The 27,714-nt window shown below is 40.8% G+C and overlaps 1 protein-coding gene across 1 annotated transcript; it reads left to right on the forward strand.

Annotated features, from left to right (window-relative positions):
* Positions 1–5,692: 5,692 nt before the first annotated feature.
* On the forward strand, positions 5,693–23,408 carry man1b1a (mannosidase, alpha, class 1B, member 1a). The gene is made up of 14 exons (XM_085793973.1): positions 5,693–5,957; positions 7,613–7,750; positions 10,952–11,060; positions 12,030–12,235; positions 12,434–12,579; positions 12,793–12,905; positions 13,459–13,650; positions 14,833–14,981; positions 15,153–15,341; positions 15,856–16,046; positions 16,572–16,692; positions 17,260–17,454; positions 18,757–18,888; positions 19,283–23,408. Exons 2-14 carry the CDS (start codon positions 7,649–7,651, stop codon positions 19,490–19,492), a joined length of 2,055 nt encoding a protein of 684 aa, XP_085650099.1. The 5' UTR covers positions 5,693–5,957; positions 7,613–7,648; the 3' UTR covers positions 19,493–23,408.
* The last annotated feature ends 4,306 nt before the right edge of the window (positions 23,409–27,714 follow it).

Below are 27,714 nucleotides of genomic sequence, written 5' to 3' on the forward strand. Positions count from 1 at the left end.
ATGACATGACTTTACAAAACTTGTAAGTTTTGTTATTGCCACATAGCTAGCGTTAGCATTAACAGCTCCTTATCCACCAGTCTAGGAGAAATGTTGGTTCAGCATCACACTTCATTCATTTACTCTCCAGAGGTGGAAAGCAACACTTTTGTTTTGCTTCTTCTCTTATACTGATAGCGACAGTGTTAGCAAACCAACCACCTGGACCACATGGTCATGTTTCAGAAACACTGTGGTGTCCAGTCTGCCCTGGAGGACGTATTATAACTACTTGTACTGTAAACACAACAATGACTCAAGCTCTTCCCAAGACTGGTAAGTAAACAGCTATTAATGCTAATGTTAGCCAATACCACAACACAAACATAATGCCTGTAAGTTAAGATTAGAAATAATACATGAGAAGTCAACATGAAATGACAAAAACCAACAATGAACCAATTTATTTTCAACTGTATGTGTTGACAGCGCCTGGTTGATCTTATTACTCTGTAGAGCTCCAGTGTTGTTCCTTCATTATAATGAAGAAACTCATGTTTATTTTTGACTCAGTCCCACATTCACTGTCCTGCTGTTGACAAGTGTGCAGCTGAAATGCACTGGCTAGCTCTCTTGGCAATGGTTTTATAAAACTAGAAATGAAGCCTGACAATACTAGGTGTTTTTAAAGATTTAAATTTTCAAGGTAAATGGGCTTTGGAAAACATAGCCACTGTTGAGGCAGGGGGGTCAGAGACTATTCAGAGTTGGACCTGCCCATTGTTGGTTTTGGTCTTTTAGTGGGACTTGTTGACATAAAGAAAATAACATACGTCCTGCCGTACCCTATAAAGTGCTGAATTTCTGCACATTCATGATATAGGTTGAATTAGGCTTGAAACAACACAATAAACAGTATCTCTCTAAAATTGCCTCAGGCTGCATCAACCAATCTCCAAATAACCAGAGTGTGAATATTCAATAGCCCCAGTCGGCACACCTCGTTGAGGAAGAAATCAATGAAAACCTGAGATTACAAAGTATTAAAAAGGGCAGCTTTCCAAGCAGAAATTGGACTGTATGAACACTGAAGTGAAACAAAACAGCATTTCACTCTGGTTATTTCATTCTCCCTCACAGCTGCCCAACAGGTGTACATTACATTACATTATTTAGAAATGTTACTCGAGTCTATTGAGGTGTTTATTTTTAGTTGGTCTCATGTAAACCAAAGACAAGTCAAGCAGCCAGAGGGAACAGATCCACTTATTTCCTCACAGAACAATACTGTAACTTTTCACTGTACTGTAATGGTAATGTATCAGTTTGGCCATATGGCAAGTGCAAGATTCGTAGCCCTGCAGAGCTTCTTCGGCCCCCAGTGGAAAAAACAAGTGCCTATTACCACCCACTTAACATCAAGTAATTGCTGTCGGTCTGAATTTCTGCTTCATTCAATCTGAGAAGTGCTTGGGTCCAGAGAAAAGAAGCGAACCTTGTATCTTCTCAGCAGAATCAGAGTGTGGTGTTTGTGTCCCAGAGCATCGCTGAGTAGTGACTGATGACTCGTACAGTGTACGGTCTGCAGGGAGGAGAGGAGGCACTGGAGTAAGATCTCAGGGAGTTTGTGGTGAGAGCACCGAAACAGCAGCTCTGAAGCTGGGAAAACATCAATTCTTCATTTTTTCATAATAATTTACTTCCAGGGTTTTCACAAGGCTGAGGCGTGCCATAGTGATCAAACAGGAAATGTGCTTGACCTTAATGTCAGTTAGATTCAAGTAACCACAGGTCTGCAGATTCTGGCCAAAGATTCTTGTTTTTTATGTTTACTATATGTATTTAGATTTTGTCATATCACCGATCCACATGACTGCCTTAGCTGGCTGAGACTGATCATTGTTACGTTTCTTGTTTTGTACGAATTGTCATTTAAAAAGAAAATAAGAAATGACATGCTGGACATCTGTCTTTTGTGATCCTGCCGTCAGCTCATTCAAAGAATTGTGTCAGCTGAATTAAAAAAAAACATAACCAAGTGTTCTTAGTTCTCAGTGTCTTTTATCTGTTTTATTTTTGGTCATTGATAAAATTACATTTAGGCATGATCACGGTAGTGTATGGAGAGTTGAGGGAAGCATGAATGTCTTTGCCTCACAGCAAATCCAGCCAGTTATTGTGCAGTCAAAGCGACAGGATTTTATTCATTTTCACTTCAAACAATATCTTGTTCAGGTCATCCACTGCTCAACAGAAAACATAAATATGTTTTAAAAATATAATTAACAAAATAGTTTTCAAAAGCAGGTTTTTACATTATATCATAGGTGCTCCATCTGATTATGGTTAACCACATATATTACAAAAATAAGTTTGTCATCACACAAGATATTTCCCCTTTGTGTTTCCATTTAGGTTCCTTCTCTTTTAACAGGCTGATAGAGACATTCATCTGTCTTACAATTGTAGAACCTGCACTTACCACATGAACCATTTGTCAGGTTCTGCTCCAACTGTAGCTTTAAAAAACAACTTTTATGTAACCTGAAACTTTAAAATTATGATTATAGCTGCTGCGCAGCAATGGGTCGGGTCCGGGCTACTTTTGGGCAAATTTAGGCAATTCTGAGCAACAAACAGGAGAATAGGGAGACAAGACAGTTGACCTTATAATGTCCAATTTGCGTCATTTGAGGATTGAACCCACAACCTCAAGAACCAAAGACCGTTGTTTATCACACTGAGCTAATTGCCAAGTGGCATTTAACAGTGGCTTCACAAATTGAGTAAGCCATTCACTGTCGCGCAGGCAGATTTGAAACCACAGTAAAAAGAAAAATCCGTTTTGAGGTAAAATAATGATATGTATTTGTTAAACATCTACTGTGACTCTAAGATGTTAGGAGCCTTCGGACATGGTCCAGTCCAAACTATTTGGATTTTTAAACTTAGAGGCTTGCTGTGATGCCACCATCAGTACAACTGTCTTGTGTTTCGTGTTGAGGACAACTGACATTTTGATCTGTCATCATCATCATCATCACCCTTGCTGGGTCTCGAACCCACAGCCTCTGACACCAAGAACCAGCTCCTAACTCACTGAGCTAATTGGCTGGTAGTGAGACCTGCTGTGTAGCTTCATTTATCCACTCAGGTGAGTCAGTGCCCGGGCAGCTGTTGTCAAGGCAGATTTAAGAAAGTCAGAAATTCTATTAAACAAAAATCAGTTAACACATAAATTGCATCTAGACAGCAAAACAGCTTGCGGACATGTGACATTTTGAGCCGTAATCATCATCATCACCCTCGCTGGGTCTCGAACTCACAATCTCTGACACCAAGAACCAGCTCCTAACTCGCTGAGCTAATTAGCTGGTGGTGAGACCTGCTGTGTAGCTTCATTTATCCACTCAGGTGAGTCAGTGCCCGGGCAGCTGTTGTGATGAAATGGTCAAAATTTCAGAAATTCAGTCATCTAAACAAAAATCTGATAATACATAAATTGCATCTTGACAGCATGGAAATGTTGGTGATTTGTTTTTAATGATAAGTGTTTTGCTTCATAAGAGAAAATATGATGTTTATAAATTCCAGTCTCACATTGACTGCAGTTGTTCCCATGAGAGCAGAAATTCAAATGTTCTAGAAAATTCAGTTTTTGAGATAAAATTCTGATATTTGCCAAACTTCATCAACCATGACTCCAGAATATTGTCATTTTTTTTCAGGAAGATTGAAAATGTATTTATCAAGAATTTGATGGTATATGTTTACAGTACTGTTTACAGTCAAACGTTTTCATGCACTGTAGGCTCAATTTTTGCTTAATCAAAAATCCGAGAAACAAGTTTTGTGGAGGACAGTCTGGAGATGCTCTGTAGCAAGTTTGGTGTCAATTGAGCAAAAATTGTGGGAGGAGATACATTTTAAAAGTTTTACAGTTATTGAAAAAAACAGAGTGATGGACTTCATAATTTGTAATAAGTTTAAGTGGACAAAAGTTTCAGCAGTATTGAGGCTACATTGTGGTGAAGTTTCAACACTGTAGCATCTACCGTTGGTTTGGTAGGAATTTTTAAAGTTTTTAAATTTAAACGCTTATTGTGCCCCCCCCTCCTAGGGGGGGCACATGTCCTTGGAGTTGAGTGAATCTGGCATGGGGTTGGATGTTTCTGTGAAGTTTGGTGAGTTTTCACCCATGGGAAGTATGACTTCCTTGGAAGAAGAAGAAGAAAGAAGAAGAAGAAGAATTCCTAGGAATACAATAGTGTCCCGGCAGCTTAGCTGCCCGGACCCTAAAGAAATAGAGTGGCACTCAAGCGCTTACAGTACGTCAGCCAAAGCCAGACAATCCTACACAAGATTGATTAGATTATTATCTGGATGTGCCCCAAATTGTACAAAGTCATAGATCTAACCACCATTAATGTCTGATTTATACATAAAGGTCAAAATGTTGTTTTATTACGTTTTTGTTTTTTGTTTTTTTTAAAAACACCGCCTTGCAGTATTGAGAAAAGTGATGAAGGACCCTGGATTGACAATAGAATTGGATGGGCACTCCTACACAGCCAATCCCTCCAGGACGTTTGGTGCAAATCGGCTCAGTGCTTTTTAAACCTGCTAACAAACAAACAAATGAAAAATGTATTTTCCTTGGTTGAGATAAAGAACTAAACTGTAAGTGGTGCTGGTCAAGAGTCAGGATCCTGGCATTGGTTCTTCTACCTGGTTCAACTCTTCCTGTGCCTCTGGCTGCTGGGACTCTTCCATGTACAGAGAGAGAGCACAGTAAGCAAAAACAGAACGATCAGCCTCAGGAGCTGGGTGCCAAGATGCAGCTGTATACTCAAGGCCTCCAGCTGCAGGACTTGTTTTTCTCAACTTCAGTCTCCTGTTCAGTTAGAGTTCTTTACTTTACTTTTCTCCATCCTCATTGTGTTTACTCCAAGACCCAGACTCTCTCCTCTGCAGCAGCTTATCTCTTTTTTGTGAATGGCTCTGAGGATTTCAGGGTTTCAGTATTGATCAGTCAGATGTTGGACCATGAGCACTAACAGAGGTTAACGGGGGCGGTAGCAGCAGCAGCAGCAGCAGCCACACAGTTAGTTGAAACAGTGTAGTCTTGCGTACATAGTCACAATAAGAACCATATTAGCATTAGCATTAACATTAACAGTAGCCCACTGTAGAAAAAATGGCAGTAAAGGGATTTCAAGTGTTGCATGGTTTCAAGCTATATAATTCAGTTGTAACCAATTTGCTTGATCTATCTATCTATCTATCTATCTATCTATCTATCTATCTATCTATCTATCTATCTATCTATCTATCTATCTATCTATCTATCTATCTATCTATCTATCTATAATGAAAAAAAACATAAAGATATGCCACAGTTCTGAGGGCATAATTTGTGATTAAAGCAACACAGCAAATGAAATCAATAATTGATGTGTATTTACAGGTGGTGTGCACATTATAAGAATGGTAAGTCAACGGTCTAAAAAGCACCTCTAAATGAATAAACAGCAGGTATTTACTCAAAGTAAACAGGTCTTTTGAGAAGAAGAGATGGTGTCTGAATCAAAATACATACAGTAAACCGTCTTTGCTTCACCTGTGCAGACCTGCGGCACCAAAACGTTGAAGGTTCACAAAGGGTTAATTCTCAAGCTGTCACAATACGTGAAGACGTCACGTGACGCAGAGCGTCCCCTTCTCCCCAGCTTTTGCATTTCCGCGTTTGTCCGTGGTTTCCCAGGCGCTAACTATAGCCATGTTTCTCCCACTTTAGTTGGTTTGACATTTCATGTAGCAGCGGCTCCTTGTACGTGACAGTCGGACGAGCTGCTGTGTTACATGCTGCTCCTCCTGACGGCTCCGCAGCGTCACTGTCCGTCCAGAAAGCAGCGAGCCTCCGGCGGCTACGGGAGCTAACAGCTGCTCCGCTGTGAGGCAGCCAACCAGGCACAGAGGTGAGGGGTGTGTGTGTGTGTGGGGGGGGCAGCTAGCGAGCCTCACTGTCTGACTTCACCTGTCATTTGTAGGAGTGTTTACACTGCAGGTTAGTGATAAAATATGCGCCCTAAGACTACGCATTAGCCCAGTTAGCCTCTGTATTAGCTTGTATAGCGGTATGAGCAATGGTGGCTGCATTAGAGCCTTCTGAGATGTTATCTGCTGATGGGAGGGAGACTTTTAAATAGCGTTCACGTTTTATAAAGCAGCGTGTGTCATTGCTTCGTCAGAATGATGCTATCTTTAATTTAAGTTTTATACTTCAATAACTGATAACTGGTGTACATGAAGTACACACAGACTATTAAAGAAACATCATTTCAGTGGTTGACAAGCATCAGTGTGTTTCCCTTCCTAAAACATCCTTGGAACGGGTCGGGGCTTGTTGTGTCAGCTGTCCATGGTGCTGAAGGACTTGCTGATTAATTGATTTATAAGTGAAATGAGGGGGATTTAAATCAACAGTATCTGTGCAGCATGCAAACCCTGATGTCATGCACTATCATCAGTCTTGCTATATTTGCTTGTGGTGAATGAGTTGTTTATTTTGGTCAGTCCACCTGCTGCTAAGCTCAAGTAAACTTCAGTGACAAGCCCCGGCTTCCTCTATGGAAATCTCTAACAATTTGCTTAGGTCTTAGTCTAGATCATTAACAGTGCAGCAGCTGGACATTGTAGGTCACTGAAGGAAAAGCCCTTAAACAGAAAAAGTAAATGGTTCTCAGCTCAGGCAAATTGTAATCAGACAGATTAAGTGACAAATAGTCTTGAAACTCAATCAATTGTTGTAGCTAATTGTTGTCTGGGAATCCCTCAAAGTACATATTCAACCAACAGTTTTAATACACTGATACAGTACATGCCCTAAACCTCTATAAACACTGGTTTTAGTTTACTGGGGAAGATATATTTGATCCCCTGCTGATTTTGTAAGTTGGCTCCCCCCCAAAAGAAATGGGTGGTCTATAGTTTTTTATGGCAAGTTTTATGTGACAGAATATTGACAAAACATCCAGAAATGATATCAGCATATAAAGGTTATAAATTAATTTAAATTTGATCAAGTGAAATAAGGTCAAATATTTATTTTCTCCACTGTACTATAGACAGTAGACATCATATAGTCATTTTCTTAATGGTACTTCCCATCATGCACAGACTCCACAGACACCTGTATCATCATATTGTATTATTCAGGACTCAGGAGTGTATTTTTTTTAAATTTTTTTATTTATTTATTTAAAAAGGACAGTGTGCAGTGACATTAATTATTGAGACAATAAAAAGATGGCTGCACCAGATTTAGCGGGGCCGCTAAATTTAGGTGTACTACTAACCACTGGCCTCGTAATAGCCACAGTCCAATAACCTCAACAGTTTATATTTACAATACTGTAAAAAAAACAAAAACAAAACAAAAACAACTGAAATAGTTGTGAGAAAGTTAAAATCACTAAAAGATTGAATATAAAGATAATGAGCTAATTGTATGTCTCTTCCCCCGAGTCCTTTCAGCACAATGTTGGCATCAATCCTGCTTTCACCTTTCATGTTTGACATTAGTAGTCATAGTCGTAGTCTTAACTGTGGCTTTCATCTTGTCTGAGTGCAGCTTCTATGAGCTACGACTGTCAGCCCCGATCAGAGGATGTATCCACCGTCCAGAAAGGACTTCATCTCTCTGACACTCAGTGATCCGCACAGCCACTCCTACAACAACGGCAAGCACCGCAGACAGTCCTGCTGGAGGGTGAGTGGTCCTCCGTGCTCTACACGTAGCTGTAGCTGAGCGTGACCTGACCACCACACACACACACACAAAGCCCTGTGTGTGATGAGCTGTCACGAGTCGCCATAGTCACTCCAGGCTGTTCTCCACATCTGAGGTCCACACGCTGCTCGTCCTCAGGTTCATTCTGGGAAATTTATTGATAAACTGTTTTAATGATCAGTAATGCAGATACTGTAGCGAGTTGCATGCTGGAGAAATCAAAGCATCACATTGATTCAGTGATCTTGTAAATTAAATTTAGCCATAAAACAGTCATCCCTCATTGATTTGCAATATTATCCATCATGGATTGATATAATACAACCAGATGTTGAAGGGATAACTGCAAAATCAAATTGTCATGTATCTCCCTGTTTGTATTTTCACATGTCGTAGACCTACTAGTTGATTAGGTTGCTCAGTTGCGAGTGGTTGTGAACACTGCCTAAAGGCTTCACCTGCTGCTGCCAGCAACCTGCCTGCTTATGTTTCCAATGACTTCACTGAGATAGATCATCTCTGTCTTTATGAAATGTATCTGCCTTTGTGACAGATCGATTCTTGGATTTCAGTCTTCCTTTCTTCCGTTTTCTTTGTTGTGGTGCAGCCTGAACCTTCAGACTGGGCAGATAAAAGCCTCCCCTCAGCGCACGATGTGTCTGTTCACAACAGGAGGATAGAACGAGCTCTGTTCATCCCACCGTCTCTCTCTCTCTCTCCCTGCGCATTTTCTTTAATCTTGTTTTCTTTGTTTTCAATATCCTCACATCCCTCTCACCTCCTTTTGCCCTCGGACTATGGGCTACCTCATTTTCCCACTTTGTTTTGATACTAAGGTCTATTATGTTGCAGTTTCTGGACACATGCTGCTTTGTTCACAGGTTTCCACTTTCACCCTTGTTCAGCCTGTCCTACAGCCTCCCTCTTAGTGAAACTACCTGGTTGTTCACTGAATGTTTCTGTGGAGTCAATTCAGTTCTAACCTCATTCAACCCACTTCAATCCAAGACTGATAGAAGTTTACAGAGCAATGGCAGCTTTCTCTGCTCTACATGTTCACAGCTGTATGTTCATCATTCACCATTCATGTCATTTACCATCTTTTATTCGATGCACATCATCTGACAAGGGCTAGACAGTATGCAAAAATCATCTTATTGCAATTACATGGCCAGATATTGTGATATGTGATGATTTCACAGGAAGGGTTTCTTCTGCTTTTCAATTTCACTCAAGAAATTTCAACATTCACAGTGCTAGCAATGCACAACAATGTTGAGACTCATTTAACCTTTATTAAAAAAAAGAAAGAAAGAAAATAAAAGAAAAATGCAGCTACTGCAGTCTGGATTTTGCACTTGGCCGATTTATTGCAATTTCAATTTGCTTGCTATTAATTGTGCAGCCCGACATCTGACTCTGCTGGCATCTATTTAATGTTCCATACAGGCAGAACTAATGGTTAGGGAGCAGTAGCTGGGACGTGCTACTCTCCGGGACAGTTGCGAAAGCATTTAATATTTTCTGGAGAGTCAAAAATGTGTCGATGTTGAGAAATCAGACAGTGATGTGTCTGCAGTGATGCATATCAAGACACTACAGCAATGTAGTCTGCATGGAAAACAGTGTTTTCACATGCAGACTTTATTGCTGCTGCCAACTCCAATGAATCTGCTGCATTTCAAACAGAGTTAGACCCTGTGTCCACACTTAACTGTCTCATCAGTGTCTACTTTTTTTCCTAGAGTTGGTATAGAACACAAGGGATGATCATGTTTTGATTACTGTTGTTTTACTTTCAAAGATGTCTCCAGATACTAGCAACCAGCTTCATTATAAGGAATAGTGCTTCTTTAATCATCAGCAACAATCATCTTTTCATCAAAAACCATCAAATCAAAAACAGCACGGTCAGCCCCCATCAAAGAAATTCATTCTTTATGAATTGAAAATGCGAACTAGTGTTCTCACTGACTGATCTATAACATTTTATTTGGGCAATATATCAATCGACATTTCTCCTATAAATCCAGCTTTATAGTAGAGCCGTGGACCGGGCTCAGATCTCTCCTGTGGATGTGGTGATGAGTGTTTACGGTTCCTGAGAGAACCTCTCTCTATCGTCATGCTGCTCTGAGTGGCTTGTTGGCTCTACGCTTGCTACACACACACAATGAAAAGGCCGTGAAGAGCTGCTCTCCCCACACACACACACACACACACACACACACACACACACTTTCTTCAAACATACATGTCGAATGGAAGCACACGAAACTCTCATTGGTATGTGGGTGTGAGTTTGGGGCTCAGTGCGTCAGCAGCAGACAGCCTGCAGCCTGCAGCCCAGTGCAGATGGAGAAAATGAATATTTGTCTCTTCTTCATGTTGCACTGTGAATTTCTAAGAGTGAAATATAACATCCACGGAGCCGTTCACGTATTCAGTTGACGTAGAGGCCGATACACAGTCGTGTTGATGCAATACGCCACAAATAAGGTTGATTAAACTGTGTTTCCTGTAATAGAATATTCACCACTCAGGGTTTAGTAGCTTTAGAGCTTTTGGCTGCATGGCTTACCACAAATCTGAGTATATCAAACCTCGTCATAAAGTACAGTATAACACTGGATTACAAGACTTCTGGTGAGACCCAAGTATTCAGAGGAAAAGAAACGAAAGTTTTAAAGATCTAAAATGAGGCTGTACTGAATGTTCTCATGCTGCTGTGTTTAATGAACTATTGCAAAGTAAAATGAAAACGTCTCCAGAGATGAAGTCTCTGTTGTGTCTTCCGTCACAGCTCGTAGACGATGGCTCAATAGTTTCATGGTGTTGCACAGGTGTTAATTAGAGAGGGTAACAGAGTGGTACCAGCCTGCCTGCTCGTCTTCTCTCCTGAGACACGCCTGGCTCTGTCCCTCCCTCTGCACTGCCGGCTTTAAATGGTTAGTTTATTCGTGAGCGCTCGCTGAGCTAAGTGCATCAGGTGGAGAGAGATGTTTAGTTTCAGGGTAAGGCAAAGAACGAAGGCCGTCAGGCAACTCCGTCTCCAACTCAAGCAGATTGATGATATTTTAAGAAAAGGGAGGATGAAAGAATCTGCTGGTGATTTAAATTCAGAGTTGTTGGACATGATTCGGTGAGGTAAGTTGTGTTTGTTTGTTTGTCTGCCTACAGAAATGGAAGCAGCTGTCTCGCCTCCAGCGAAGCCTCATCCTGTTCCTGCTGGCTCTGCTGCTCATATTTGGACTGCTCTCCTATCCAAGCATGGCAAAGCAATGGGGAGGTAAACAATACCCACACTACACCGCTCACAGGGAGAGACAAGTCTGACATTAATTTGAATGTCTCGCTCCATGACCAGTTGAAGCTGATGAGTTGGATTGCCTGGTTTATTGTGTTTGGACCCTTTTTTATATTTAGATTAGTTTTCCATGCACCTGCCTGCCTCTGCTGTTGAGTACTTCTGGAAGTGTGGTTAGTGTACACACCAGGATGGGTAAATCTGAAAATACTTCTATTTTTTAGATATTCCATTCAAACTCTGTGCCAGTTTTATTTTTTAGGATATTTTACACCCACAAGCTTTTCAAAAATCCCTCTCTGGAGCAGATAAATGTGAAAAAGCTCCATGAGTTTTAGAGCTTCAGTACAGACTGGAAAAACTCAGCTTTGGGAAAAGTAATAGATAGATAGATAGATAGATAGATAGATAGATAGATAGATAGATAGATAGATAGATAGATAGATAGATAGATAGATAGATAGATAGATACTTTAATAATCCTTCACAGGAAATTGCAATTGTTACAGCAGCTGTGCACTCAATCATTCATTCATTGTAACAACAGAAAAAAAAGGATCTATCTAAAGAATTACAGATTTATCTACAATATAAATTAAGCTAAAGACACCCAATAATCTAAAAAAAATACATAGGTATAAATACTAAATGCATTAAAATACATATGACTAAAAAATAATTAAAAAGCTACGACTGGAGTAGTAAAGTGCTGGGATATTGCACATGAGTGGGACAAAGCACATTGAAGAGTTTGATGTAATTTCCGGCTGCCCAGACTTGGCCGGTGTCCGTGCGGTGGCCAGGTTTGGAAGACAACTTCTGTTTCCATCTGTGGCCATCTCTGTGATGAGTAAATGTATTTTTAGTCAGACAGATCTTGAATTATCTTAGAAAGTGGCTACAATGCTTCATGTAGCTGTGTATTAGCTTTCTTGTTGATTCTGTGTGTAGGACTGTCGGACAGGGAGGACTGGCTGGAGCTGAACGACCGAGAGGTGAAGGCCGTTCCTCCGGGTGCCAAGCCGGTGTTGGGTCCAGTTGCAGATAAAGCTCCTGCTCCGGTGGTGGGGCCAGATGTTGGCCCAGCTGTAGGTCCAGATTCTGTGGCGGAGCCCAAACGACCAAACATCCTCATGTTGCCAAAACCTCCCACCAAGGTTCGACGTGTGTTTGTGTGTATTTATTTCAGCGCTGTCAATCAACAGCCGTTTGCTGAACGGTTGAGGAGTGAGGATGTGTTTTGATGTTGTTATAACAAATGTGTGGCTCTTACACTGACGTATTTATCAGTCCTTTACCGTGAGGTGTTCATGTTGTCCCCTCGTTTCTAGCTCTATCTGTTTGTTTCTCCACAGAAGAAGACATTTCCAGTTAAGAGAGGGCCTCCAAACCTGCAGAAAGATGGAAACGTCTCAGATGTAGTCGTCGGGGAAAAGCAAGAGCAGGAGGTGGTTCAAGATGGAGGAGGGGAGGATGAGGACAAAGAGAAGAAGATTGTCAGGTGATCTTTTTGTTTGCTCTCTCCTATAAATAAATATACTAAGCAGCTGTTTTGGAACAGCTGAGAACAGTAGCTGATGTGTTAACACAGTATTGCTCAGAGGATAAGAATCAGATCCAGGCCCTGTAGCGGATGTTTGTGAAATGCGTGCTTCAGAGAAGCAGTTTATTAATAATTCAGGTATCACACAGGTTTTTATCTTTTGTTGTGCAGCTGGAGAGGAGCCATGATTGAAGCTGACCAGGCCACGGAGCCCCCACCCTCAGCCAATGAGAAAGAAGCTGCAGCGCCCCCAGCTAACCCGGCCAACACCGTCCCACTGGAAGGTCAGTACTGAACTGCTGGGAACCGTACAAGAGCTTCATACAGGGAGCGAACACAAGAAGTGAATAAAAGAGGCCTGCAACTACCGATTATTTATTTAGTTTATTAAAATATTCATCAAGTTCATGTCAAATGTCTTGTTCTGACCAACAGTCCAGAACACAAACAGAGCAAAGATGTCAAACAAGCGTTTGGATGTTGTCAGTAGAAGAGTTATGTAGGAAGGAGATGAGGAAACTTCAAACTTTCAAACTTGGGTCTTAAATTCGCCCTCAAACAGATTATTTAACGGAGCTTTGGCCAACTCTCCTGCTATATGCTCTTTTAAAGTCCAGCACCTTTCTCTGACTTAAAGTTTGAACATTTCTAACTCGTAGGATAAAGCCCTGCTGTGCTCAAAGCGGCAGAATCGACACACGACACAAAATATTCTGTCTGTTGAAAATAATTAGAAAAATAGGACGGGCACCGTAGAGAGAGACTTCCCCTCCTGCACAGACTTTTAAGATCACACGCTCCTTTCTTATCCATCCCTTTGTGGATTTTTGTTTGTAGTTTCAACTGGAACAGTGGACAGACTGGAGGCAGTACGTGACGCCTTCAGACATGCATGGAAGGGCTATAAGAGTGACGCCTGGGGTCATGATGAGCTCAAACCCATTTCCAAGTCTTTTGGCGAGTGGTTTGGACTCGGGCTGACGCTCATTGACGCTCTGGACACGATGTGGATCATGGGCCTAAAAGAAGGTACAGGATTGTATGACGCCTATTCCCTGTCATGTTTAAATTCTGTTGACAAACACAAATACGAGAGAGATAGAGTTTTGTTTCAGAAACTAAAAATGATGCATCTGTCCATTTTGTACACTATAGAGTAACTGTGCCGTTGCTTAGACACAAACTTTAAAAGGGATGTTTCACTGATTTAATGCATCAGAGTCTGTTCCAAGTGGGAAAGTGAAGTGAATGTGAGGAAAATGTATAAAACATCCTGTTACTGGCTGCTGAGAGAGCCGTGTGTGGTCAAATGTGTTTGAATGGTAGAATGTGAAGATAAGTAAACCTGGCCCATTTCCATAACCCACTCTTCATTACTGCATGAGGCTAGTATAATACTGTAAGATACTATAATACTAATAAGAACAATTCTGGTTCATCTGTCCCAGTTATCTTCCTACTTTACATAGTAGGGATGGGCATTTCAAGCAAATGCACTATTCGATATTCACTGGGTACTATTTGACCATTCTCCGCCTATTCGCCCCACCACCCCCACCCTCGGACTGAAAAAAATCCATCCGACATTTAGAAATGAAATCACAGACTGTGATGAGAAGTGGTACCGGAGAATATTGTAACGGTACTGCTCTGACAAGAAGTGGTACCGTTCAATTAAGTCCTGGTCATGGAATGAGAGCACATCTAAACGGGGACGGTGTCTCCTCTCTCGGCGTGAAAATTCTCCGGGACCGCTTCTCATCAAAGTCCGCACCTTGCAGAGTTTGTACTGCACCTCGGTTTCATTTGTATTTTATTCGACAGAGTTCCACACTTCTGATGGCTGTATGAGTCTTTTCATGTTTCTCCTTCTTCTGCTCCAGTAAAAACAGAGAACATTTAAATTTTTTCAGACAAGACAATTAAATAGTCTCATATACTATTCAGTTTTTTATAATTTAATGACTATTCTTGAAAAAATCTTTGCCCATCCCCACCATAGAGATAATACTTTTATTTAACTGCCAATTTGTAATCTGTTAAGAGTTTGATGCTGATTAAGGGAACTGGGCGACAGGGATGGGAGCTGGTTAATGAGTTGATCCCCTGACTTGAGCCCTTTAAACCACCTTGCCATGCTGAATTAAGGATGTTCTTTGTTGTCCTCCCTCTCTCCTCCCTCTCTCCTGCTCTCTGCCTCGCTCCACACAGAGTTTGAAGAAGCGAGGACCTGGGTAGAGAAAGAGCTTACCTTCAGCAAGAATGTGGACGTGAATCTTTTTGAGACGACCATCCGCATCCTGGGGGGCCTGCTCAGCACCTACCATCTCACAGGGGACCAGCTCTTTCTAGACAAAGCAGTGAGTCAGCACACAGCAGAAAACCACTCTGTCTGTGGCCTTATGCACTGTGGTTGTTTAACAACATAATGACGCAGTCTTATAGAGCTTGGAGGTTTTCTGGAAATACATGCCACAGTTCCTACAAAACAGAACTAGTCCGTGAATCCCTGTTCTCTTTTCCTCTTAAAGAAAGATCTGGGGTCCAGGTTGATGCCTGCGTTCAAAACTCCCTCAAAGATCCCGTTTTCAGATGTCAACATCGGGAAGGGAACGGCCCACCCGCCTCGCTGGACGACAGACAGCACGCTGGCCGAGGTGACCAGCATTCAGCTGGAGTTCAGAGAGCTGAGCCGCCTCACGCAGGAGCCGCAGTATCAGGTCAGGAGAACAGTCTATGTAATAGTAACGTGTGTCATATAATTAGGTTTGGTATTATTTACAGCTTTCTGGGATGGAATGAAGAAGATTGGAGGCAGTTTTATAAAGTTGTATTATTAATGTTTCCAGGGTTCAGACGAAGGTTTTTTAGGTGAGACGTTAAGCACGGCTCACAAACACTTGTGTGATTGAAGTGACAAGCATAACCCAGGATTTTCTTTAAATCCATCATGTCGTCAGTGTGTGAATGATCCCAGAAAGCAGAGCTCGTGGCTGAAGATTTCCAACCCGGTCTGACAGGAATTTGAATAATATCTGTCATAACCTGAGCCAGGCCTCTGAGACATAGCTTTTGATGAGCCCAGTTTCATCAAAGTGTGAAATTGCTAATGATCTTCCAATGCTAAATAGCTTAAAACCATCTTTTTCAAACACACTGAGCTGTAAGTGAAGCGAGGCTTTGGGTTCATTATCTCACGTCCTGGCTGTAATGTGGTGTTTTCTATCTTCCCAGGAGGTTGTCAATGAGGTAATGAAGCTGGTCCACAAGCTGCCAGGCAAACACGACGGCCTGGTGCCCATGTTCATCAACACCAACAGTGGCCAGTTCACACACAAAGGGGTCTTCACGCTCGGTGCCAGGGCAGACAGCTACTACGAATACCTGCTGAAACAGTGGCTCCAGGGAGGCAAGACGGAAGACGAGTGAGTCCAGTTTTCTGATTCTGAGAAGGATTTGCAAAACGTTGTAAAAGCTGCAACAGCAAAGCCACAGAGAGGAAAACTTATTTACAAAATCTGACTCACTTAAGAGACAGAATGTATCACATTAATGTGAGACGGGATACTGATAATTCAAGCTTCACATGCATATCAAGACTAGTCACTTGGGATAATATTATGTATATGACAATCAGTGTAAATTTACTTTACATCTTAATATAAATATTTAGCGGAACCGAATTTGTGATAAGATAGTTTTATCATCTGTTCCAAGTAAATTGGATTTAAAAATGTGACAACACCAAAAACTCTTTGAAGTTTTTGTTTTAAACAAGCGACTTTTGACGGATTTAATTGGTAAAGTATTTTGTATGTGATCTTTCTTGTGCAGTAATCATTGTTTTGTGATACACTGTCATTCTGTCTTCTCTAATGAGCCTGAGTGATATCTATATTTATTATAATCCCCACAGCTCATATTTCCATGTGGTTGTGTGTTCTGTGCAGCCTGTTGGAGGACTACGTGCAGGCCGTGGAGGGAGTGAAGAAACACCTTGTGAGACAGACGGGACCCAGCAGACTGACCTTTGTAGGAGAGTTGTCCCACAACCGCTTCAACCCTAAAATGGTAGAGATGCTCCCTTAAAGTCAGTGTGTGAGAGACAGGGGAGGTCAGCTGTCACTGGCCCTTAAAGAGGAACTATGCAAGTCTGGTCGCTATTCCACTGTTTTCTAACCCTCCTCCTGGCCATGTGCATTTATTTACAACGACGCCAGCGAGAAATCAATCAATAGAGTGGTACATAAGATTATATATCATGTATGATGTAACAACGTGTATATTTGTGTAGTCTTATCTGTTATAAACAAGAGATTACGATTACAGGGTGCGTTTGTGTCACAGTGCCGCAGAGACGAGAGCTGGGACACCAGAGCGGAGGCACTGATCTTGCAAAGTTGTTTTTCAGCCAAGAGACGCTAAGTGGAAGGCAGAGAGCCTCCATTCTCCCTGTAACAAGTTACATGTCATTTATTAAACCATCACAATTACTCCAAAGCTGTTTAATTAAGGTGAAAATGTAGCATAGTTAAGCTAAATATCCTGCATAGTTCCTCTACAACACATGGACCTCTGACTGTCATACTGGGGTGGTTCTCACTCTTTGTAAAGCTGCCCTGTGTCGTTCCTGTACAGGATCACCTGGTGTGCTTCCTGCCAGGAACCTTGGCCCTGGGGGCCCACAACAACCTTCCAGAGGACCACATGGACCTGGCAGTGCAGCTGATGGAGACCTGTCACCAGATGTACGCGCAGATGGAGACCGGGCTGAGCCCAGAGATCGCACACTTCAGTCTGCAGGGCAGTGACAGGGGAGACGTTGTTGTCAAGGTGAGGTTAATCACAGAAGCTTTTTAGCAATTTTAGGTGTGTGTGTACTACAAATTATAGCCTGACTAATGCTGTACTGCTTAATTTCAAAATTGAAGTTATTTTAAACCTTGACTAAAAGCAGGAACTAAGCTGTGACTAGTAGCTGATGTTTTCATTGGATAAAGTAACAGCAGACACTGAAGTCTTCAGGAATGGTTGAAACTTCTTTTCTGCCTCAGTGACAGGTGCATGATCAAATGTTTTGTGCTGGCCATCACACATTTATGACCTTCTTCACAAATTCATGTGCTAATTATGACATGATGAGGCATTGTCTATATACATCATGAGTCTGGACTGCAGAAGATTTGAACTGCTGCTTGACAGTCGTTGTAGGTGTAGAACTATTGCAATTATTGAATTTTTCCATTTTCCCTGTGTCTACTGCACTGCTGGCTTCATTTACCTCAGATGTAAATATGAAACATTTCAAAGGTTTTAGACTTAGCCTTAATTCATTCAGATTGTGTGTAATTCAGTGAGTGAACTAACCATGACCATTTCTGAAAACACTGCCTCTGGTTAAAAACATGTTGGTCCTGTGTTTTCATGTCCTTGCCTGGATGTTTGGTTTTCAATCAACAGAAAGATGTAGATGTTTTATTCATTTAAAGTCAAACAAAATAAGAAAATGGAGGAAAAAAATGAAGAAATTAGAAAAAAGAAAAGTGAAATCATCATATAAAGGTGAAGGTTGTTCCAGAGCCTTGGGGCCTGACAGAGTTGGTATTAGTGTGGACTCTTACTCGACAGCTGAGGGATTACTTGTACAGACAGGCTTTTCATAAGCTTTATTTATTAGAGTTTTTTTTCTTTCACTTTTATGAAGTTAAATCTCTTTCTGAGATTTAGGCAGTGCTTCCATTAACTGAATTCTGGGATGGGGAACTTTTATAGTTTGTGTCAAAGTTAGGAGAGTCATATCTAGCCTTGGGATGTTTTCAAAGCATTTGTTTTTTTCTTGTTTCTCCTTGCTTGAAGCCATAACTAATCTCACCAAGATGTTCTGCATTTTATTTCACTTCTCTGTCAACATGCTGTGAAGGAGGCGCGTACATCTGTGCGTCCTACTGTCACACACTGAATTTTGAATTAGTTTCGTATTTAATCTTAACTCACTGGCGTTACTTTCTTGTAAATGCATTTTCGGTTTACTGGCTGTGCCCGGTTGAGTAAGGTCAGACTGAAAAAAAAAAGCTCTTTGTGTGATCACTGTGATTAATTCTAATTTTTAATGACACCTTCCTCTGCATCATCCAGCCTGCAGACAGACACAACCTGCTGAGACCAGAGACGGTGGAAAGTCTCTTCTACATGTACAGATTCACCAAGGACACTAAGTACAGAGACTGGGGATGGGAAATACTGCAGAGCTTCAACAAGTACACTAAGGTACTTCAGTTTAATTACTTCTTTTTAATGACTCAGCTTGTTAAATCATAAAGATGAGCCATATTATCTCATATCGAGAGTCAACTAAAGTGTTTGTTTTAATATTGCTTTGTTTGGCAGTCCAGGTGTCGTACAAAAAATTAACATTCAGGTCAGCAAGATTTATTCTGACGGCAAAAAATCACTCCGGGCAGATTTTTGACAAGGAAGAGAAGAGAAACAGGTCAACATGTCAGCGCAGAGATGAAAAAAATATGACTGTCAGGTTCATTGACATTGTTGGCAGGAGGTCCATGTGTGTTTTTTTTCTGTAACACATCTGGAAGCTTTGGAAAATACAACTTTTCTTATCGATTTTTTCTGCTTCATTTAACCTCTGACTAAATACCCGCAGGTTCCTGGAGGCGGCTACACATCCATCAACAACGTCCGTGACCCCGTTAACCCCGGGCCCCGGGACAAGATGGAGAGTTTCTTCCTGGGTGAGACGCTGAAATACATGTATCTGCTCTTCTCCGACGACATGGAACTGCTGAGTCTAGACAAGTACGTCTTCAACACGGAGGCCCACCCCCTCCCCATATGGCCCTCTCCACCCAAGTGATGGGTCCGCACAGTAGACGTCAGCAAAGATCAGGCCCGTGTGAGTCTAAAAGACTGTTACTGCTGCACAGTCGGGCACATCTCTAAGCAACCGTCCAGGCTGGGCCGCTGTGTGCAGCAGCAACGCAGATCTGTGCCCTCCACCTGTACTTTGATACATTTCCATGTGAAGGAGCTTTTTTTTTTTTTTTTTCCTTTCTCTTTACATTTTTCTAAGGCAGAGGTTTGTGTTAGAGCTGGTCTCTAATGATTTAAAACTTTCTGGAATCAGTCCTGAGGAGCTGGAGCTGACGGGAAACAAGAGAGAACAAAGTGGGAGTGCTTTATGAAGAGCTCTTGTATTTACTGTATGTGTGTGGTCACAGCAAACATGTTTCCCCTCATGTGAAGTGAAAACCCTGGTGACTTCCTCACAGTCAGGTGTCATGGCCGTGGAGGAGTCAACAAAAGCGACGTCTGAAGGTGCAGTAACTTGTTATAGAAATGTATGGGGCATGTTAAGCTAAACATCTATTTAAACATTATTAGTCTAATGGAGTAATTATTGTTTGCCCCTGCTATAGCAACACTGAGTGCACTTGTTGATGTATTAAACTGACATAAAATAAGTGAAGTTAGGTCTAGTTAGAAGCTTTTCAACCTTCTCAGGGCTTTGTCTCCCTGTACTGTCCCGTCCTGAGTGTTTAGGAGCAGTGAAAGTGAAAGTGCAGCATCCAGGGACCAGTTGGCAAAGGCTGCATCTAGTATTCCTAACAGCTAACATGCAAGTCTTTAATGGGGTCAAAACTTTAAATCAAGTATCAGGGAAGATGAGGCCAACAGATTAAAACACTGGCTAGAATGAAGACGGGACCGTTAAAGAGCTGTGCAACCCCCCAGAAAGCATGGCACTTAAGACTGATCACTTATTGGTTCGTTACTTATTGGATCACTTTTGCACATATAGCAATAATGGCTTCGATACTGAGAAAAAAAGCTCACTGCACACTCACACCTCGTGATGTAATCAAAGGGAAATGTGGTTGTTGTCTGATCGTTACAAAGTCCTGTTTTTTAGGTCGTGTCCACATGACCTGGACGTTTGAAGGAAATGTATATAGACATGTAATGACTGAATCAGTCCTGAATGATTTTCAGTCTCAACACTCAATGACACTTTGTTTTATTGATGAATGTAGACATTTATTCTGTAAATGTTGTTTTTTTTTTTTTTTTTTAATCTTTGTCACAGAACACTTAACATGCACAATTGTATCCTGGTTTTCAGTCCCATCCTGGTTTGGATTCATTCACTCTTGTGTTATATGAAATGAAGGGGAATGATCAGAAGCTCCAGTCGGATCAATATAAACCAACCAGGTCCATGATGGTGAGGGACAAGTTACTCTACACACAGACGCCATTCATCCTCTTCCCTAAAACGACTTGTTTAAGAAATGAAGTTTGTTGAATTGTTTTCTTCATACTTGAAGGAGTTTGATTCATTGCTGTTAAGCGATCCCTGACTCCCTGTCAAATGTGATGAAGAGCAGCGTGCAAGCTCTTTCTCTTTCTTTTTTCCCCCCATACGGTTAATGTTGACAAATCAACATGAAGGACGCATCCGGCCTCCCGTGCGCGCTGCTTTGAAAATGGTTCGATTCTTCACCGTAGAAAGGATCTGGAGTTTGTGTTTTGACAGACAGCAGTGTTCTGCTTTTCACCATCTCCTCTCGCTAATGAAGTCCGTCCCACAGAGAGCCATATGCTAACCCACGCCATTGAATGTGCACCACGTTTGCCAACGCTCTGCTGTGCCTGTTGAAATGAATATTGTGCTATGGTGGATTGGTTATTATTTTTGTTTTATTGCTGCTGCATAAGTGGTGTTTATTTGTGAAGTGCTATGCGTGACAGTTTGATTTATGGCTCGTATTTTTTACTCTGGATGGGTGGGTGACAAAACAATAAGGGTGTACATATTCTGTGTAAATTGTTTCTACTGAATCAAACCTGTGTGTCTGCTGGTGACTGAGCTATTTCCAGTCTTTATGGGCTTTGCTATAATGTCAAAGAAGCAGGCCTATTTGTTTTGTCTCTACTCTTCTGCTTTTCCACTATTTCTTTTTCTTTTTCTTGATATCCTTCATAAATATGATCATTTTTATTTAAAAGCCTCTCTCACACATGGAATTTGTAGCATCTCTGCTTTCAGCTGTCTGTCAAAGCAAAGGTCTGTTCAATGGGTGAAGCTTCACACACTAATTGGCACTTGTAATTTATTTTATCTAGTGTAAATGCTGAGTGAGAATATGCTCAGATACAGGTGTATATGAAGTGCAGGCTGCTGATATTAATGTTGGGTTAACATTTATGACAAGTGATGACTGATGATTGTGTGATTTGTTTTAATTGTTTTGTTATTTTAATTTTTTTTTTTTTTAATGTCTTTTGTTTACAGACTGAATTCCACACTTGGGTGGGGGGTGGGGGGGCTGCAGATGCTCCATGACTCTTACCTAATTCTTAAATGGCTTTGATGAGTTTCATTTTCTTAATGTAATTACACAATAACAAAATCTGTCAGCAACCCTCCACACTTGACAGGATCAGTCTCATATGGTTTTCCTAGTTGTCATCAAATTCTGCAAAAATCAGCAATAGTCAATTAGTCTCAGCTTTGAGTGCCAGTGCCAGTCTGTGGTACTGGAGCTTTCTGAAAATATGCATCTTCAGAAATGGCTCACAGATTTATATAAAGATTTAAAAGTCAGAGTAATTTCCTCAAACAGCTGGGAACTGTAGTTTTTAACAAATGTGGATTTGTTGGGGACTATTTTCAGGTGTGGATTAATAAACATTTGGGGTCTAATGAGCATTCGCAACAGGGCAGTGTATGGGGGCTTGAATAAAAAATAACTTGCAGTGTGTTACTGTATATTAATGAAGGAACATTTCACCCAGTGCAATAGTGCTGCTCACCGATGTGTCCTCAGTGGTTTATGGAAACAGTGGAGCTGCACAGAGGAATCCCTCATGTGCAATACTTACAGTAGATGGGATTTATTGACCATTTGAAATCTGTTTTTACAGTTGTTAATGTTGCAGATGCATTTGCACAGTTGAGCAACAGTCCAAGCCTCAGGAGATCAATACATGATCTCTTTGTCTCATAAGACGTTCACTAATATTTTGCCTTTCCATTTTTACAATGCCAGAAAAGCAGCTTTATTTTTTAGCTTGACCATGTAGTAAGCAGTTATACTGCCAGAGACTGTGAGTGGCAGGTTCTTCATATTGATAATTTATCTGCTTTCTCCATATTACGGTCTCTCCTATTAGCCTTTATGTCACAGGATCCTAATCACTCTTTTGTGATGAGTAACTAATGGTAACAAAAAAGATAAAAGAGCCGAAAAGACCCACTCGGCTCCGCAGCCAGCTCCCAGCAGAACCTATTTAAATTCACTCAGCTCTGGCATTTCATATTGCAATGTGTTTCACAGCTGATTGCTCCACTTTAAATAATTATTTCTTCTTAAATGAAATTAGACAGTCTTATCTAATCTGACTTTTTATTTTATTTTATACTGTATAAAACTGTTAGAGAAGTAGAACAGATTCTGCAGAGGGCGTTTTGCAAAACCCTGTCAAGAATTTTAAGGTTTTCTAAATGAGTGGAGGGTTTCATGTACAGTATTTGATCTCCACTCTTGCCAGCTGATTGGCCAAATCTCCCTTTTTTGATGTGATTGATGATGAATCTTAATGTAATTAATTACTAATGAATCCAAGCCATATCAAAATGACAGCTCTGCTATTTAGATGTATGTGGGCTACAGAACGTCAGTGTTGCTAACAGAGGTTCCTGCTGCAGTGGATGTGACTCTGTGTCAGGGACCATCAACATGGATAAATAATGTCTTTGTTTTTCTTTTTTTTTTCTTTTTTTCCAAATATATATAAACTAAAAACCCATCTTGGCACAGGACTCACTTCTCCATGATAACAGTGGCTCTGTTGGCCCACAAGACAGTAGACTGTCTAAATATTTTTTTAAGACATGGGAAGTATTCATTTGAAATTAGAAATCATTATCACTTATTCTGTTCACTGCTGTTTTGAGAGCTGACACAGTTTTAGCAGAACCTCATTCATGCTCGTACTTTTCATAGTTTGCTAAAGTTTCTTATTTGCCACCAAATCCATGTTCACTGCACAGATGACTGAGCACTTTGTGGCTTATTGCTATGTTCACCAAATTCAAACTATTTTCCTGCCAACAATGTTTTTGAATAAAGCTTTTCAGTGAATGTTTTGTACTGTATCTTGTCCTGAATTGATTTTTTCTCTGTGAAAGAAGTCTGAATAGGATCCGTGGCTTCGGCACGCTTCACTGCCTCCCCAGCGCAGTGGGGGCTGTTCTAATAGCACATTAATACCCACGGATTTAAAATGAGACATTGAAGTATCACGTGCTAAATAATACATGAAGTCAAGCTGCCTTTTGACTCAGTATGTTGATATTTTCGGTTCTGCAACACCAGAGGGCAGCAGAAATCATCCATCACTGTCTAAACTGCAGGAACTTAACTACAACTAATGACTCTAATGCATGGCTTCAATTTGCTCGACAAGGAAACATTTGCCATCTTCAAATAACACGAGTCTGCATCAGGTTCATAAGAAGCTAATGGACAACAGGAGCAGACTCATGCTGCTGCAGCACTGTGCCCACCACTGCATCAGCAACATGTCTATCTTAAACATGTTTTTTGTAGGTTTTCACTGCAACCCAATGGAGGAGTGAGTGTTATAATGGCTGTAGCTCAGCTGGATTGTAATGTGTCCTCTGAGCAGCTACATCTTCAGGACACAGTGGAAGCTACTGTGACTCAGTTGGAAAATAATGAGCCAGTCTCAAGCAGCAGAAGCTAAGCAAAAGTTAGCTGCTGTTGCTTTCACCCCTGGAAAACACCGCTAGGCCTAGTTGTTGTCGGTGAAGGGATGAAGTTTGATTTTGCAATATTCTTGTAGCCGATGTGAGCAGATGTAGGACAGTTGGCCTACCTTGAATAAGTTTAAATTAGTTTATTAGATTTTTGACAATACCGGCTTCTTTAGCTTTTATCAGGTTAACAGATAGTTGCAGACTCTTTGCTATTTTCTTTTTCTTTTCTTTTCTTTTTTTGCAGGCTCAGTCTTTACTATGAATATCATAGACTGTAAAAGATGAATATTCAAGTAAAGGAGCAATGACGCCATTACACCGGTAGGAGGCAGCAGTGTACCCAACTGTGCATATTCTGCCGGAAAGAAGAAAAAACAAACGGCTCTAGTCTGGGCCAGAGCGATAGATATAATGTTATATCTATCGCTCTGGTCTGGGCGTGCGCAGAAGAGACTATTTCCTACTTCACCGTTAAATAATGGCGCCAACTGGAGACTCAAGGAAACCGGTGAGTTTTTAGTTTTTACAAGGACGGTTTTGGTTTTTATCGTGGAGAACTTCGCTGAAGGATGAGGAGAGACCGCAGAAACAGTGAGTGAACGGGTTTGTAATGATGGCCAGATGAAGCCTTCAATCCTTGAGGCTTCATGTACAAACAACCAACCCACCCACACGACGCTGAAGTTAGCCTCCGATTCGCCAGCCTCCGATTCGGCACTTAAGGGGAAAGTTAAGAGGAAATTGACGTAATGAGCAGAGCGACTGTTTGTACAATGATTGCCTGGTTTTTGTGACACTTCCTGCTGTAAAAACATTTTAGACATTTTAGGTTAGTCATAATGCGGTCTATACGATGAAAAAACAGTGAAATGTGCCTTTATTGCATTTTCACACATAGAATAAATGTTTCACAGATCAGAAACTGTGTCTGAATGAATGTTTAGCCTCTGTAGATTAATCTAGGCCAGATTTGAGAAGTCTAGGCAAAGCGGTTTTTGACCTGGACCAGGTCTAATGCGGTCTATATGATGAAAAAACAGTGAAATGTGCCTTTATTGCATTTTCACACATAGCATAAAGGTTTCACAGATCAGAAAGTGTGTCTGAACGAATCTTCATTACCTGTAGATTAATCTAGGCCGGATTTGAGAAGTCTAGGCAAAGCGGTTTTTGATCTGGACCAGGTCTAATGCAGTCTATATGATGAAAAAACAGTGAAATGTGCCTTTATTGCATTTTCACACATAGCATAAAGGTTTCACAGATCAGAAACTGTGTCTGAATGAATGTTTAGCCTCTGTAGGATAATCTAGGCCAGATTTGAGAAGTCTAGGCAAAGCGGTTTTTGATCTGGACCAGGTCTAATGAGGTCTGCAGGTATCAAACAAAAACGGTGAAACCTCCCCTTAGCATTTTCACAAATAAAATAAACGTTTCACAAATACAATAGCGGGTGTCAGGCACAATTAATGACTAACCTAAAATGTCTAAAATGTTTTTACAGCAGGAAGTGTCACAAAAACCAGGCAATCATTGTACAAACAGTCGCTCTGCTCATTACGTCAATTTCCTCTTAACTTTCCCCTTAAGTGCCGAATCGGAGGCTGGCGAATCGGAGGCTAACTTCAGCGTCGTCCCACCCACCTGCTGTCAAAACCTTTTTAGTCAAAAACCATAGCAAAGTCCTTATAGAAGGTCTCTGACCATAGCATTGGTCTATTTCTATTATAAGACATCCATGGACCATAGTCATTTCATTTTAGGATGATGTAGCATTTGCAGTGAAGTTGCAAAATTGTGTATTTTTCTCATATTATAAGCTAATGCTGAGGCTCGTCAGTTCAATTATTTATTTATTTTAAATCTTCTGTTTCAGCCATTTCTCGTATTTATTTATTTTAATAATAAACTTTATTTGCTCTGAATTAATGGGAAATCACAGGACAATGTCAATGGGAAAGGATAGTGCAAAAATATACAACGCCAGTATGATATAGAAATGAAATGAAAATGGTGCAAAACATAAGAAAATATATTAACATTATAGGAAAACACTGAATTTGGAGAACACACTTAACATTTTCACAGATTTTATGTTGCAAGTGGTGGTTATTGTGTTAGGATTCAATCTCCTCTTTAAAGGTCCAAAAAGAGGGTTTCTTTTTTAATACACAGACATATGAAGGAATTAGAAAGACAAAATCCATTGCCTAACTCTCTCTCTCATAGTTTATGAAACCAAATAATACATAGTTCAAGCAAAGGCATTTATAAATATAGTCCAGTATAAAACCGTGCCATACACCCTGAGTGTGTTCACACAAGTCCAGAATAAGTGGAAGACAGTCTCTGGGTTTCTTGTATTTATTTTTGTCTTACTGTTCCTGACAACTCCAGCATCACTTTCCTAAATGTTGTTTCCACCTGACTCCAGGTTGACTGTTTGAATGAAACACCATTCAGAGTAAGCAGCTTCTATTCATTCAGCACCAACTTTCACTCAGAAAGGGTTTGCAGGTTGCTCTGTTGTTTGTCTCAGCTAACGCCTTCTCAGGCAAATATCTGATGAATGAAGAGGTGGAAAATCTTCACCTTCTGAGACAAAGTGCATTTGAACCAGTTTAATTAATGTGTTGTTAAAACAGATCCACACATAAAGGTTGTTTTCCTCGTTCAGGGCCGTGGTGAAGTCGCTGCTGCTGCGCTCACATAAAAATGAAGATCGCACAATAACATGAGATGGAGAAGCGGTGAGGAGACGCTGCAGGTGAGACATGTGCCATCCCTGACATTTACTGCACACTCTGTCATTACAGCAGCTGCAGCAACACACAGGCTGCAGCATGTGACATTTCACATCTTTAAATCACAAATAACAGTGATGGTACAGTGAAGACATAATAAGACACAGATGCTGTTTGTTTGTTTGCTGAGATTTTTATTTCAGCCTCATGTTTTATATATCACAAGATACAGAGCATGTATTTCATTATTTTGAGCAGGAGTTTTATCTGGAAGACAAACATGGTTGTGTTGGAGGCTGCAAGTGATGTATTTCTGATTTTAGATAAAAATGAACAAACAACCTGAACATTTGCCACTGACTTTAGTCTTATAGGCTTTCCAGCCTTTTGTGATTCTTATGTGTACATAAATGTAGGTTTTGATGTAAACAAACCCTTGACCGTATGAGGAATAACGAGTGTAGTTCTTGTCATCTACCATTCTTTTAATATGTCAAACTTTGTTTATTTATTTATCAGTTCAGCTGTATTATCTTCAGCCTCAGTGAT

This window comes from Trachurus japonicus, chromosome 12, assembly GCF_045865225.1.
Source record: "Trachurus japonicus isolate A0001 chromosome 12, Traja_1.0".
Taxonomy (NCBI): domain Eukaryota; kingdom Metazoa; phylum Chordata; class Actinopteri; order Carangiformes; family Carangidae; genus Trachurus; species Trachurus japonicus.

What these genes read in the sequence shown, in the direction of transcription:
- man1b1a (XM_085793973.1), top strand. Translation starts at nt 7,649, where the DNA reads ATGTATCCACCGTCCAGAAAGGACTTCATCTCTCTGACACTCAGTGAT. An exon ending in CAACACCGTCCCACTGGAAG is followed by an intron (nt 12,906 to 13,458) that starts GTCAGTACTGAA and finishes TTTTGTTTGTAG; the next exon opens with TTTCAACTGGAACAGTGGAC. An exon ending in GGAGGCAAGACGGAAGACGA is followed by an intron (nt 16,047 to 16,571) that starts GTGAGTCCAGTT and finishes TGTTCTGTGCAG; the next exon opens with CCTGTTGGAGGACTACGTGC.